Source organism: Hemibagrus wyckioides, linkage group LG15 (genome assembly GCF_019097595.1).
Source record: "Hemibagrus wyckioides isolate EC202008001 linkage group LG15, SWU_Hwy_1.0, whole genome shotgun sequence".
Lineage (NCBI taxonomy): Eukaryota > Metazoa > Chordata > Actinopteri > Siluriformes > Bagridae > Hemibagrus > Hemibagrus wyckioides.
The window spans coordinates 22,717,707-22,732,459 of record NC_080724.1 but is presented as its reverse complement, the minus strand read 5'-3'; the positions used below and the strand labels follow the sequence as shown (position 1 = coordinate 22,732,459).

Below are 14,753 nucleotides of genomic sequence, written 5' to 3'. Positions count from 1 at the left end.
TATGTGTGTGTGTGTGTGTATGTGTGTGTGTGTGTGTATGTGTGTGTGTATGTGTGTGTGTGTGTGTGTGTGTGTATGTGTGTGTGTGTGTGTGTGTATGTGTGTGTGTGTGTGTGTGTGTGTGTGTGTGTGTGTGTGTATGTGTGTGTGTGTGTGTGTGTGTGTGTGTATGTGTGTGTGTGTGTATGTGTGTGTGTATGTGTGTGTGTATGTGTGTGTGTGTGTGTGTAACAGAACAGATGGAGGCTAAATCTCATTTCTTGTTTTTTTTTAAAGTGAAAAGTGAAGCAAAACATGTATATAAAAAAACATGACATAATTTACATAAAATAAAGAGTTTATATAAGAATAGAAAAATATGAATGAATTAATGTTAAAGTTAAATAAAAAATTATTTAAAAAAAGTCCAGTAAAATGTGCTGAGCTTTTAAAACACTTTAGTTTTAACATTAAATTAAATTTATTTATTTTTTTATTAATAAATCAAATATTTAAATCAATAAATTAAGAAATAAAACACAAATGTTAACATTAAATTAAATTGTTTTATTTATTAATAAACCAAATATTTAAATAAATAAATAAACACTTTAATTTTAATGAAATGTTTTATTTATTTGTTTGTTTGTTTATTTATTTAAATATTTAGAGGTTGTATGATTAATCTCATGAACTTTTATCTTATAATGAATACATTTAACAGAACTGGTGAATTTATTTATTTATTTAAATGATTTAAAAAAAAATATATATATATTCTCTCTTATTAAAACCCTCTAAAAACCCACGTCAAATTAAATCAGAAATCCAGGACTTTAATTTTGTCAGGAAACGACAGGAAATGGTTAATAAATCATATCTGTGTGAACGGTGCATGGGGTTTACATTATGTTTTTTGTTTTTTCTGAGGAATAAAATAAAAAAGTGATGGATTTAAAGTTAAGAAATGACGAATAAAATAAGAATAAAATTTTTTAAAACCCTGCAGTTTATGGAAATAACGAGGCGTGAAGCAGAAGAGCCGCAATTTAAATACGAAGCCTGACGTTCTGCAAAATCTGTGTGTGTATATATGTGTGTGTATATGTGTGTATATGTGTGTGTGTGTGTCCTACAAAAGCAGATATAATACACAAGAGCACCGTATTTACAAACTAACGGAATAAAGAGACGGGAACATTTAAAAAAAAAAGAAAAGAAAAGAAAAGAAAAGAAAAGAAAAGAAAAGAAAAGAAAAGATAAGCAGGTCATGTGACTGATCAGGATGTTTGTAATACTGCAGAAGCGTTCCACTGAAAAAGCGCAGAATCCAGTGAAAGGAGATTTTATTGCTTCAGTCGGAATAAAACACACGGTCTGTGCCTGCTGTTTTCGTGATTCGTGATCATCCGCTCCGACGGAGGACGAGCAGAAAGTCCGGTTCTTTTATCCCTCGCTTCTCCGATAAGGCTAAAAATGAGCCCCAAAAAAAAATATTGCAACACTCCTGACGGCGTGAAACAGCTCTGATTTTGCGTTAAAGTGCAATCACAGCTTCCTTTACTCTCACTCTCTCTCGTCGTACCTTTAACAGGACAGAAGGTGACCTTACATCCAGATGGTCGACACGGCGTGACGTACATTCGCAAAAATATGTGTGTGTGTGTGTGTGTGTGTGTGAGAGAGAGAGAGACAGAGAGAGGGAGGAGTGTGTGATGTGTCGTCTTTGCGTTCCTCCAAACATCTCATTTGTTCAGTTTTGATCTTTTGATGAGAAACAGAGAGAAACAGATTCTCAGGACAGAGACAGATACAGAGGATGTAGACCAATCCAGGGCTACAGCGCTGTGTGTGTGTGTGTGTGTGTGTGTGTGTATTTACACTGTGTTACACTTAGTTTCGTATGTAAGCTCTGATCCATTCAGGTGTTTATTACGTTTTATCAGCTTCACAGTGTCTCTATTGCGACGGCGATCTCTCCGTCCGCTTCATAAATATTTCTGTGAGACAGAACGACAGACAGGAAGAGGTTTAATGAGTTTAAAGAAGGATTTGAGACAAATTAAATCAATCATTAAATGAATGAATAAAATTAATTAGTCAATAAATGGATTAATTAATTAACTAACTAATTAATTCTTATAATATGTCCAAGAATACAACAAATAAAACTGCTAAAGGTAAAAAAAAATTGTTAAACATAAAACAGTAAACATTTATTTAAAGGGAAGTATAGCTGATAAGATTACAAATGAAAAAAAATAAAGCAAATAATAGATAACGATACGACTAAATAATAAATAATAATAAACAATATGACCCTGGAACTTGTTTAAACTGTCTTTAAAAAAAGTGGGTGCAAATACTTTCGCACCCTGATGACCCTGTTTATATAACCAGAGACTTGTGGAGATATTTTTATAAATAAAGTGTAATAAGACTCTTTATTTGACATCACATGACCTCACTCACCTGATCAGGGCCCATGGGCATCCTTCCCATCATGCCCATGTTCATCTGCCCCATGTGACCCGCGTTAGCACCGTTCATCATCATGGAGCCGTAGGGTGTGGCCGAGCCCTGCTGCGCGAACGCCTGCTGCGGGTACGAACTACACACACAACACAAACACTCATCATTACAAATACACACAACACAAACAATACACACAACACAAACACTCATCATTACAAATACACACAACACAAACACTCATCATTACAAATACACACAACACACACACACAATACACACAACACAAACACTCATCATTACAAATACACACAACACACACAACACAAACACTCATCATTACAAATACACACAACACACAAACACTCATCATTACAAATACACACAACACAAACACTCATCATTACAAATACACACAACACACACACAATACACACAACACAAACACTCATCATTACAAATACACACAACACAAACACAATACACACAACACAAACACTCATCATTACAAATACACACAACACACACACACAATACACACAACACAAACACTCATCATTACAAATACACACAACACACACACACAATACACACAACACAAACACTCATCATTACAAATACACACAACACAAACACAATACACACAACACAAACACTCATCATTACAAATACACACAACACACACACAATACACACAACACAAACACTCATCATTACAAATACACACAACACACAAACACTCATCATTACAAATACACACAACACAAACACTCATCATTACAAATACACACAACACACACACACAATACACACAACACAAACACTCATCATTACAAATACACACAACACACAAACACAATACACACAACACAAACACTCATCATTACAAATACACACAACACAAAGAGAGGAATATTTATTCTAACACCCAGTGAAGGTCCAGTGCAGATCAGATCGGCTAGTTAACGGCCTAAAAGATGACCAGTGCGACATACAGGGCGTTAGCATGAATACTGAAGCTGGACAAGATAAAGGACTAAAGTGCCGCTGCATCACTCTCTTTAAGTAGAGATGACGAGAGAGAGCACCACTATTAACAGAGAGAACGGCATTGTGGGATATACAGGAAACACTGTGGGATATACAGGAAACACTGTGGGATATACAGGAAACACTGTGGGATATACAGGAAACACTGTGGGATATACAGGAAACACTGTGGGATATACAGGAAACATTGAGGGATATACAGGAAACATTGAGGGATATACAGGAAACACTGTGGGATATACAGGAAACACTGTGGGATATACAGGAAACATTGAGGGATATACAGGAAACACTGTGGGATATACAGGAAACACTGTGGGATATACAGGAAACACTGAGGGATATACAGGAAACATTGAGGGATATACAGGAAACACTGTGGGATATACAGGAAACACTGTGGGATATACAGGAAACACTGTGGGATATACAGGAAACATTGAGGGATATACAGGAAACACTGTGGGATATACAGGAAACACTGTGGGATATACAGGAAACATTGAGGGATATACAGGAAACACTGTGGGATATACAGGAAACACTGTGGGATATACAGGAAACATTGAGGGATATACAGGAAACACTGTGGGATATACAGGAAACACTGTGGGATATACAGGAAACATTGAGGGATATACAGGAAACACTGTGGGATATACAGGAAACATTGAGGGATATACAGGAAACACTGTGGGATATACAGGAAACACTGTGGGATATACAGGAAACACTGTGGGATATACAGGAAACACTGTGGGATATACAGGAAACACTGTGGGATATACAGGAAACACTGTGGGATATACAGGAAACATTGAGGGATATACAGGAAACACTGTGGGATATACAGGAAACATTGAGGGATATACAGGAAACACTGTGGGATATACAGGAAACACTGTGGGATATACAGGAAACACTGTGGGATATACAGGAAACACTGTGGGATATACAGGAAACATTGAGGGATATACAGGAAACACTGTGGGATATACAGGAAACACTGTGGGATATACAGGAAACACTGTGGGATATACAGGAAACACTGTGGGATATACAGGAAACATTGAGGGATATACAGGAAACACTGTGGGATATACAGGAAACATTGAGGGATATACAGGAAACACTGTGGGATATACAGGAAACACTGTGGGATATACAGGAAACACTGTGGGATATACAGGAAACACTGTGGGATATACAGGAAACACTGTGGGATATACAGGAAACACTGTGGGATATACAGGAAACATTGAGGGATATACAGGAAACACTGTGGGATATACAGGAAACACTGTGGGATATACAGGAAACACTGTGGGATATACAGGAAACACTGTGGGATATACAGGAAACACTGTGGGATATACAGGAAACACTGTGGGATATACAGGAAACATTGAGGGATATACAGGAAACACTGTGGGATATACAGGAAACACTGTGGGATATACAGGAAACACTGTGGGATATACAGGAAACACTGTGGGATATACAGGAAACACTGTGGGATATACAGGAAACACTGTGGGATATACAGGAAACATTGAGGGATATACAGGAAACACTGTGGGATATACAGGAAACACTGTGGGATATACAGGAAACATTGAGGGATATACAGGAAACACTGTGGGATATACAGGAAACACTGTGGGATATACAGGAAACACTGTGGGATATACAGGAAACACTGTGGGATATACAGGAAACATTGAGGGATATACAGGAAACACTGTGGGATATACAGGAAACACTGTGGGATATACAGGAAACATTGAGGGATATACAGGAAACACTGTGGGATATACAGGAAACACTGTGGGATATACAGGAAACACTGTGGGATATACAGGAAACACTGTGGGATATACAGGAAACACTGTGGGATATACAGGAAACACTGTGGGATATACAGGAAACACTGTGGGATATACAGGAAACACTGTGGGATATACAGGAAACACTGTGGGATATACAGGAAACATTGAGGGATATACAGGAAACACTGTGGGATATACAGGAAACACTGTGGGATATACAGGAAACATTGAGGGATATACAGGAAACACTGTGGGATATACAGGAAACACTGTGGGATATACAGGAAACACTGTGGGATATACAGGAAACACTGTGGGATATACAGGAAACACTGTGGGATATACAGGAAACACTGTGGGATATACAGGAAACACTGTGGGATATACAGGAAACACTGTGGGATATACAGGAAACACTGTGGGATATACAGGAAACACTGTGGGATATACAGGAAACACTGTGGGATATACAGGAAACATTGAGGGATATACAGGAAACACTGTGGGATATACAGGAAACACTGTGGGATATACAGGAAACACTGTGGGATATACAGGAAACACTGTGGGATATACAGGAAACACTGAGGGATATACAGGAAACACTGTGGGATATACAGGAAACACTGTGGGATATACAGGAAACATTGAGGGATATACAGGAAACACTGTGGGATATACAGGAAACACTGTGGGATATACAGGAAACATTGAGGGATATACAGGAAACACTGTGGGATATACAGGAAACACTGTGGGATATACAGGAAACACTGTGGGATATACAGGAAACACTGTGGGATATACAGGAAACATTGAGGGATATACAGGAAACACTGTGGGATATACAGGAAACACTGTGGGATATACAGGAAACACTGTGGGTTATACAGGAAACACTGAGGGATATACAGGAAACACTGAGGGATATACAGGAAACACTGTGGGTTATACAGGAAACACTGTGGGATATACAGGAAACACTGTGGGATATACAGGAAACACTGAGGGATATACAGGAAACACTGAGGGATATACAGGAAACACTGTGGGATATACAGGAAACACTGAGGTTATACAGTAGAGCTGCATGTGGAGATGATTAGAGTGGACAGGATGCTGCTGTGTCCGAGAAGCTTCACCTGTTGCGTGTCATTCCTCCCTGAGGCCAGCCCTTCATCTCAGGACTCTGGTACATGGGGCCGCCCTGTGGGTGCTGCTGCATCATGGGGTTCTGCGGAGGCCCCATACGGCCTGGCATCATGGTGTTGGGTGGGCTCGGACCTCCGGCGGGGGCGAAAGACGGATCACCCTGCTGACCCATTCCTGAAAAAACGTATAAACTCTAACACGTGTGGCTGAATGTATAAAATGGACTCTCTCATGGCTAAACCCTGCATGCTGTCACATTAATCCGCTCCTCACCGTAGCTTCCCCCGTAGCTGAACTGCTGCTGCCCCGGCTGGCCCATCCCCGGCCCCCCCATGCCCTCCATCCCTGTGGGGGCCGTGACGTTGGGCGGAGGACTGAAACCTCCACCTGCTGCCTGCTGCTGCATCAACATCATCATCCTATGTCTCCGCATCTGCATCTCTCTGTTACGCTGAGCTATCATCTGAGCATTCAGGAAACCCGGCTAGAGAGAGAGAGACACATAGACAGAGAGAGAGAGAGAGACAGAGAGAGAGAGAGAAAATAATGCCATCAATGCATTGCTATAATCTATACATTGTGTTGTGTGTGTGTGTGTTTTAAAGCCTCTACCTGGGCTCCCATTCCTGGCTGCATGCCAGGTCTCATCCCAGGGCCTCCTCCTCCACCCGGATTCTCCATCTTCATGCCCATACCCTGCCGAGCCTGGCTCATAAACTGAGCAGAGATAATAACGTTTAACTTACAATAAACTACTGTATACATACTGTGTGTGTGTGTGTGTGTGTGTGTGTTACCTGTTGTCCTTGTAGCCTCTGCTGCAGTTGCAGGCGTGTAGGTTTGGTGGCGCTCATCATCCTGGGTCTCATCATGGCAGCGCGTGGATGCCCCATGCCCCCCATCGGCCCCATGCCGCCCATCCCGGGGTAGTTCCCTTGCTGCCCCATCTGGTTGAGCATGGGGCTGTAGGGCGCAGGGGGAGGAGCTCCCTGCATGGGACTGGCACCGTAACCGGAGGCCATGGGCATTGATGGGGGTCCGGGGTAACCCTGGGGGTACATGGGCTTCTGCTCCATCACCATGGACGGGTCCTGGGTGGGGAAGGGCTCGGGCTGCAGCTCTCCACCCTGACCCTAAATCAGGGACACAGGGGGGGGGACTGGTGTTGAGTTCTGGATTGTGGTCAGAAGGTGATTAGTTTCCTATAACAGTAGCTCTGACAGTACTGTTTCTCAACATTTTAGAAATGCGCAGCTGTACACACACACACACACACACACACACACATACACACACATACACACCTGGCTGATGATGTCAGGGATGCCCAGGGCACGGTCGATCTCCTCCAGAGCCAAAACGTCTGTGTTGTTGAGCAGAGAGTCGAGCTGATCTAACAGAGCTCTCTCATCACTCTGACCCTCAGAGGTGGAGGGAGGAACCAACAGCTCATCCAGAGCATTTCCAAACTGACGCCTACACACACACACACACATCCTTTATATATAGCGCTGAGATGAATAACACAAGTTACAGTAATACATGGGGAACGAGTCGGGATACACGGCAGCTACACCTGTGTTCACGTAGTTCACGTCTCAGACACGTTTCTACATCAGCACTTCATTTAATTTAAAAATGAACACATGACAACTTCATGGAGCCATGAGATACTAAACGGAGGTGATGAAACGGTATTGTGTATGTGGGATGTAGCCGATTTTATCATTTATTATTTCGATGTATTGAATTGACCTCAGTGTGGTGTTTGTGTTGAAGGAAAATCTGACCAAGCGCTCCTGTTGTCCATTTACGCATCTTTCATCCTTTGATCCAGAAAGCATTCACTCTCAGATAAATCAGACGTCTCGTTACGAAGCGTCTCCTCGAGGTGCACGTTTGTTTTTATTATCAGTGTGTAGAATTTCATTCCACAGGTTGTGTGAGCGTCTTTACAACCATAACCTACATTTCAGTCTGACCTTACTGCGGTTAAATCAAGCCGAAAAACACGCTCGGGTTTAAGAGATCAGCCTCTGAGTGAAGTATGTTCAGGAGGACAAATGACCTGCTGTCCATCCCCATCATGCTGTCTGGCCAGGAAGGAGACTGACTGTCTGGACACTGCTGCTGGCTGAATGGCCCCATCGCCATGCTCATATCACTGGAGCCTAAGGAGGAACACACACACACACACACCTGCTTCATCTGAATCCACACAAACAATTAGATTAGATGAGAGTTACAGTAACCCTTTGTACCCATATCCATCAGCTGTTGCTGCAGCATGGACCTGGTTCCAGGAACGCTGTTGGACCTGTTCACCATGGGTCCTCCTCCCATCATGCCCTTGGAGTTGTAGGAATCGACGGCAGGATGCATGACGGAGGGGCTACCGGTCGACCGCGGCATCCCCCAGTCTCCGGGTGGACCCATGGGTGAGCGCTCCGGCATTCCCATTCCTCTGTTCATCGTTCCTGGAGGAACACAACGGAAATGTAGATGTGCATCAAGCTTCCTGTGGAGTTTATTAGGACACGGAGTTCAAGACCATATAAAATAAATGTTATCAATTAGTTTAAGTTACTGCAACCTGATTAGATTTCACAGATCATTTAATTCAATTAACTTCTGCTTTTTTTTATTTATGTATTTGTTCTATTTAAATAACGCAAATGGAGTGCGTTCACACAAGGTATTTCCTACAGGATGCTATTGTTTTTTATGGGGCTATTTTTTATGCTTTAGTTATATTGTATCTGATAAAAAAGTGCAGCATGTACACTGATCAGCAAGTGTATTATAGACATTATGTAGACATTATGACCACCTGCCTAATATCGTGTTGGTCCCCCTTTTGCTGCCAAAACAGCCCTGACCCGTCCTGCACTGTGTATTCTGACCCCTTTCTATCAGAACCAGCATTAACTTCTTCAGCAGTTTGATCAACAGTAGCTCGTCTGTTGGATCGGATCACACGGGCCAGCCTTCACTCCCCACGTGCATCAATGAGCCTTGACCGCCCATGACCCTGTCTCCGGGTCACCACTGTTCCTTCCTTGGCCCACTTTTGATAGATACTGACCACTGCAGACCGGGAACACCCCACAAGAGCTGCAGTTTTGGAGATGCTCTGATCCAGTGGTCTAGCCATCACAATTTGGCCCTTGTGGTCAAACTCGCTCAAATCCTTACACTTGTCCATTTTTCCTGCTTCTAACATCAATTCTGAGGACAAAATGTTGACTTGCTGCCTAATATATCCCACCCACTAACAGGGGCCATGATGAGGAGATACTCAGTCTTATTCACTTCACCGGTCAGTGCTCATAATGTTATACCTGACCGGTGTACTTTATTAAAAAGGTTTGCAGCCTTGTTTGGGTGTTTTTCAATGAAGATTTATTTGCAGAGACGGAAATAAATCTGTTTTTATCCACTACAGTCATGCTCATAAAAGTGTGTAAAAGTGGCTCCAGTACTCACAGTGCACTGTGATGATTTAAACTTTAATAATTCAGCATTTAATGTTCATTTATTTACTCAGCTTCAGTAAGCACTTGAGGTTGGTCAGGGTCACAGTGATGAAGGATGTCACTTTCGTTAATAAAATTAGAGAAATTCTTTCATTTTCTGATGTATGCGCACCTAAAGTGTAAAATATCCAACAACCACTATCACTTATATAAAAGTAGACCGGTCACTCCATTTCCCATCCTGTCTTTATCGATAGATCAGCTTGTAAAAAATATTTTAGCAATAGTTTAGTTTTGCAGACTTTTTCCCTGTAGGTTTGAAAATCCTGTACAGTTTTTGTATGTTGCATTATGGGAATATATATATTATATATATATATATATATATATATATATATTACACATAAATCATAGGATTATTTACCATCGTCGGCAAATGAGTGAGGCTTATTCCCTCCATCCGGTGCACCTCCTGCATCCCCCTGCTCTGGGAAATCTGTTCCAGAACCTCTCAGGCCTCCAAGGATGCTGTCCAGCTATACAAACAGAAGATACAGAGCAGCTTTATAAAAGATCAGAACAGATTAAAGGTTCAGAGTTTCAGGAGTAGTTCAGAAGTAGTTCACCTCGTCAGGAGGTTCTGATTTGATCTTGCCCTCCATGTTCTCCTGCACTCCTCTGTTGAGAGGAGCGCCACCATTTCCTCCAGTCACGCCTTTCCCTTCCAGATCCTCTGGCTTTGGTTTGATGTCGTTGGCCTCTTTGGAGGTGGAGTCGTCTTTGTTGTTGAGGAGGTAGTGGAGCAGGGCGTTGGTTTTCTTCTCCTTGGGGCTGTGTTGCTCTTGCTTGGGTTCAGACATTCCAGAGACTCCCCCCGGTCCTGCGTTGGCGCCTCCCGTTTCTCCTCCAGCGGCGCCCGTGTCCTGGCCGAGCATCGCCTTACCCGTTGCCTCGGCGGTGATTTTCGCAACTTCATCAGGTGTGTTTCCATTCTGGAGCAGCTTGTGGAGGATCTTGTGCTTTTTCTGTAGTGACGCTGTGTAGTGAGAAGAGCCCAGAGCTTCAGAGGGTCCTCCACCGGCAGCTCCGAGAACCTGGCTCTGATTGGTCGACGAGGAGACGCCGGTGGAAGACGGACTCGTCACGCATCCCGGATCCTTGCCCTCCAAGGTAGCTCCTGATGGAGGACCAGGAGGTCCACTTCCAACCCCGAGTCCCAGCTCCTCAGTGGGTGAGGTCAGGAGCTGGAGCAACTTTTTGTGTCCCTTTCCATCTGGAATCTTGCGAGGAGGTTCGGATGAAGCATTTCCAACTTCGTTGGCTGCATCCTCTTTGCCGCCTCCACCAGCCTGGCTGTCCGGTCGGTCGGCACTGCTACTCTCTGATTGGTGGGTGTGGCTGTGGTGATGGTGGTGATGCATGGGGTGGTGCTGATCTCCAGTTCCATGACTGTAGGCTCCTGCTGGGCTTTTGGAGTCCCCATGTCCAGGCTTGCAGGTTTGGGAGGAGGAGGAGGAATGGATGCTTGGAGAGCTGTCTGGTTTGTGTGCTGTAGAAGGGGACGTCAGGGTGGATGGCAAGGAGGCACCTACTCCTTCACTTATGGCCTGAAGAGCATTGAGGGAACTGCTGGAATAGGTGGTTCCACTTCCACCTCCTGATGCTCCAACACTGCCTGGACCTATGGGAGAATGCATGCCTGTAAACAAGGAGATGTAGCAGAAACGTCAATGTAAACGTTAGCATATGAGCAATGCTAAGTCCTGCTTTCACACCCTTTTCAGTTACCTCCTGGAGAGAACTGGCTGGGCACCATTTTTGGACTTCCTCTGTTGCGTGGAGACATGAGGAGACCCTGCTGAGGTCCGTTTAGGCCCGGGCTGCTTTGAGAAGGGCTGTTCATGCCTCCGAGGCCGTAGCCTCCTGACGCCTGGAAGAGAGGCTGCTGATGCTGATGCTGCATCCCAGGACCAGGGTGATTCATAGGATTCATCTGAGCCATGGGATTCATTTGATTCATTTGGCCCATTGGATTCATTTGACCCATTTGACTCATCTGATTCATTTGATTCATCTGCATCATTCGATTGCCCATGCTGCCCCCATACATGGATGCCCCACCACCCATGTGACCCATGTGCCCCGTGTCCTTCATGCCATAACCCCGATTCATACTCATGCCTCCCATACCACCCATGCCCCCCATCCCCATGCCTCCACCGGGACCCATGTTCATTTGGCCGTTGGGGTTAGTGCCTCCCATGCCCTGCTGCCTCATTCCGCCTTGCATCATGCCACCACTTTGGTTGGTGCGACAGCCGTTGGGCTCCCTGCGAGAATATAACGAGGAACTCTTATCAAATGTCCATCTACTATATACATACAATGGCGTATACAAGTGTGTCAAGTCTGCGTGAAGCTTGTCGGTCAGTCACCTCTGTAACAGGTGTGTAGATATGAAACCCTGGGGCTCGTTGGTCATCGGGTTGCGGTAGAGCTTGCTTTTGGTCTGCGCTGTGACGGGGGTGCCGTCGGATAAGGAAAACCTGTACACGGGAGTCTCTGCATGACCGTGGAGGAAGGCTGGGGGAAGAGAGAGGGGCAAAAATCACAGACAGTTTTTAACAAGGTTTTATAAAGTTTCTTTGTTTTCACCTGAAAGTGAGAACATCTTAAGCACCTTAAAAAGTCATTTCAGACAAATTACAACTTCACCCTTTCTTTAATTCTTTTGTAATATAAAAACTTCCTGATCCTGACTTGTTGGTGGTATCGTACTGACCCTCGTGGTAGTGCCGTTTATTTGACCAAGGCTGTCCATCACTGTGTTGTAGAAACATCTGTATACAACGTCTCAGCAGGTCCTCCCAACCTGGACGCATGGAGGCACGCAGGGAATTCTGGTCTATCTGAATCAGTTTGCCTGTTTAAACACACACACACACACACCAATCAATAAAATGCTTACACTCTGCTCACATAACTGTTGCATAATGAACTGATTTCCAGTTAAAGTGATTCCAGTTACTCAAGTGGATTCGTTCGATTCATTTATTCACTTGATTCAAATGATTCATACATACAGCAAATTATTAGAAATCCCACTGGGTTCGTTTGATTCATCTGTTTCATTTAAGAGAAAAATCTATTGCAAATCCCACACAGTTTATTAAACTCAACCGATTCACAGATACTGTACTACACAACAGTTTAAACTGATTCATTTGAATCATAGTCGATTTCATTCAGTTAATTAATCGGTACTGAATATACAGAATTCTATCACCTGTCTAACTGGATTAATTTGGTTTACATGACTCAACTGATTCATCAATATTGTGCCATATAAATCTAACCTGAATTACACTGTAAATACACCTAACTGTTGGATTATTTTGAATCAAATAACTCATTTGACTCAACTAATCTATACTGATTTGTGTAGACACCTATATGGATTAATGTGATTCATCTGGTTCATTTGAACTAATTGATTCATCTGTACCAGACATATTCAAAATATTTCCACAAGTATTAAATTCATCACAATTCTGAGGTGTTTTATTAGGAAGGAAAATGTTTCTGCGTATGTTTTACATTCTGCTGTTAAAATGTGAAACTCCTCTGCAGGAGGTGTAAAGGCAGCTGTAACTTAAATATTTATTCATTATTATTTTTTATTTTAGGTATTTTCCATCACACTCATGGCCCTGGTTAGCTGTTATTAAATCTTCTATGCGGTTTGAATTCCTCTGAAACACGCTGGTGGTATATGGAAATCCATCACCTGTCTTATTTGACTCAATTGATTCATATGATTTATTTGACTCAATTGATTCATATACAAATACACACTGTATTATTGAACCCAAATCCCATTTATTCATATTTTCTACATCTAAGGATAAAAGTAAGAAGAAAAATATAAAAGCCATTAAAAATGTAGAACTTTGTGACTTGGTTCGGACCTGAAGGATCGTGTCTGGTGTTGAAGCTCTCGGTTCTCTCCAACGTGGTCACACGTCTAGCCACACAGATCATACATGACTGCAGGTCTGAGAAAACACGCACACACACACACAAACACATTACAATAATAAACACTAAACAAACACCAAGATAGCTAGATGAATTAAGTTGATTTTTTTCCCCAGAACACCACATCCCCAAGTGTTTTATTCCTCTTATACCACTGTGATATTTCAAATAAGATCATCATGTTAGTACCTGTCCTTCCTCGTGTTCTAGCAGCAAAAATCTGTTGTCCACATGTTTATTAATCAGCCGATTCACTGAGTGTGTGCTGTACTACACAACAGTTTAAACTGATTCATTTGAATCATAGTGTTTTCATTCAGGCTGGTACTGAGTACTGAATCTCAAATCTAGATGTGCGTGAATGTGTGATTACACAATGTGGCTGATATGTATGTGAGTGTGTGTGTATGTACTGTATACCATATGACTGTGTGGATTATGTTACAAGTCATTGAATGTCATTTTGTAACTCATAACTAATCATGACTGATTGTGCGTATGTAGTGTAAGATTAATGTGATTCATCTGGTTCATTTGAACTAATTGGTTCATCTGCTGCACCTAAAAATATTTCCACAAGTATTATTTACACAGGTGAGTGTTTTATTAGGAAGGAAAATGTTTTGTATGTGTTGTGCCTTCTGCTGTTATATGTATGTGAGGACTCCTCTGCAGCTGTAAGGCAACTGTGTGTGTTTATTCATTTATTATTTTAGGTAGGTATTCCATCAGCCTTGGGTTAGCTGTTAATCTTCGG

General features: G+C 42.4%; 1 protein-coding gene across 3 annotated transcripts in view; it reads right to left on the bottom strand.

Annotated features, from left to right (window-relative positions):
• Window positions 1-1,095: 1,095 nt before the first annotated feature.
• LOC131366008 (nuclear receptor coactivator 3-like) overlaps window positions 1,096-14,753 on the bottom strand; it is an 83,138-nt gene continuing 69,480 nt past the window's right edge. For 2 of the 3 annotated variants that reach the window (XM_058410063.1, XM_058410064.1), the window contains 15 exons: window positions 13,927-14,013; window positions 12,741-12,881; window positions 12,394-12,541; window positions 11,747-12,288; window positions 10,585-11,657; window positions 10,383-10,494; window positions 8,744-8,959; window positions 8,551-8,653; window positions 7,787-7,958; window positions 7,280-7,615; window positions 7,095-7,199; window positions 6,756-6,966; window positions 6,473-6,656; window positions 2,452-2,590; window positions 1,096-1,979 (listed from right to left, as the gene is read on the bottom strand). In XM_058410063.1, coding sequence (XP_058266046.1) covers window positions 1,968-1,979; window positions 2,452-2,590; window positions 6,473-6,656; window positions 6,756-6,966; window positions 7,095-7,199; window positions 7,280-7,615; window positions 7,787-7,958; window positions 8,551-8,653; window positions 8,744-8,959; window positions 10,383-10,494; window positions 10,585-11,657; window positions 11,747-12,288; window positions 12,394-12,541; window positions 12,741-12,881; window positions 13,927-14,013 — 3,581 coding nt within the window. In that variant the 3' untranslated portion in view covers window positions 1,096-1,967. The remainder of the gene's footprint in view (window positions 1,980-2,451; window positions 2,591-6,472; window positions 6,657-6,755; window positions 6,967-7,094; window positions 7,200-7,279; window positions 7,616-7,786; window positions 7,959-8,550; window positions 8,654-8,743; window positions 8,960-10,382; window positions 10,495-10,584; window positions 11,658-11,746; window positions 12,289-12,393; window positions 12,542-12,740; window positions 12,882-13,926; window positions 14,014-14,753) is intronic. The other variant, XM_058410065.1, reaches the window with a different exon arrangement.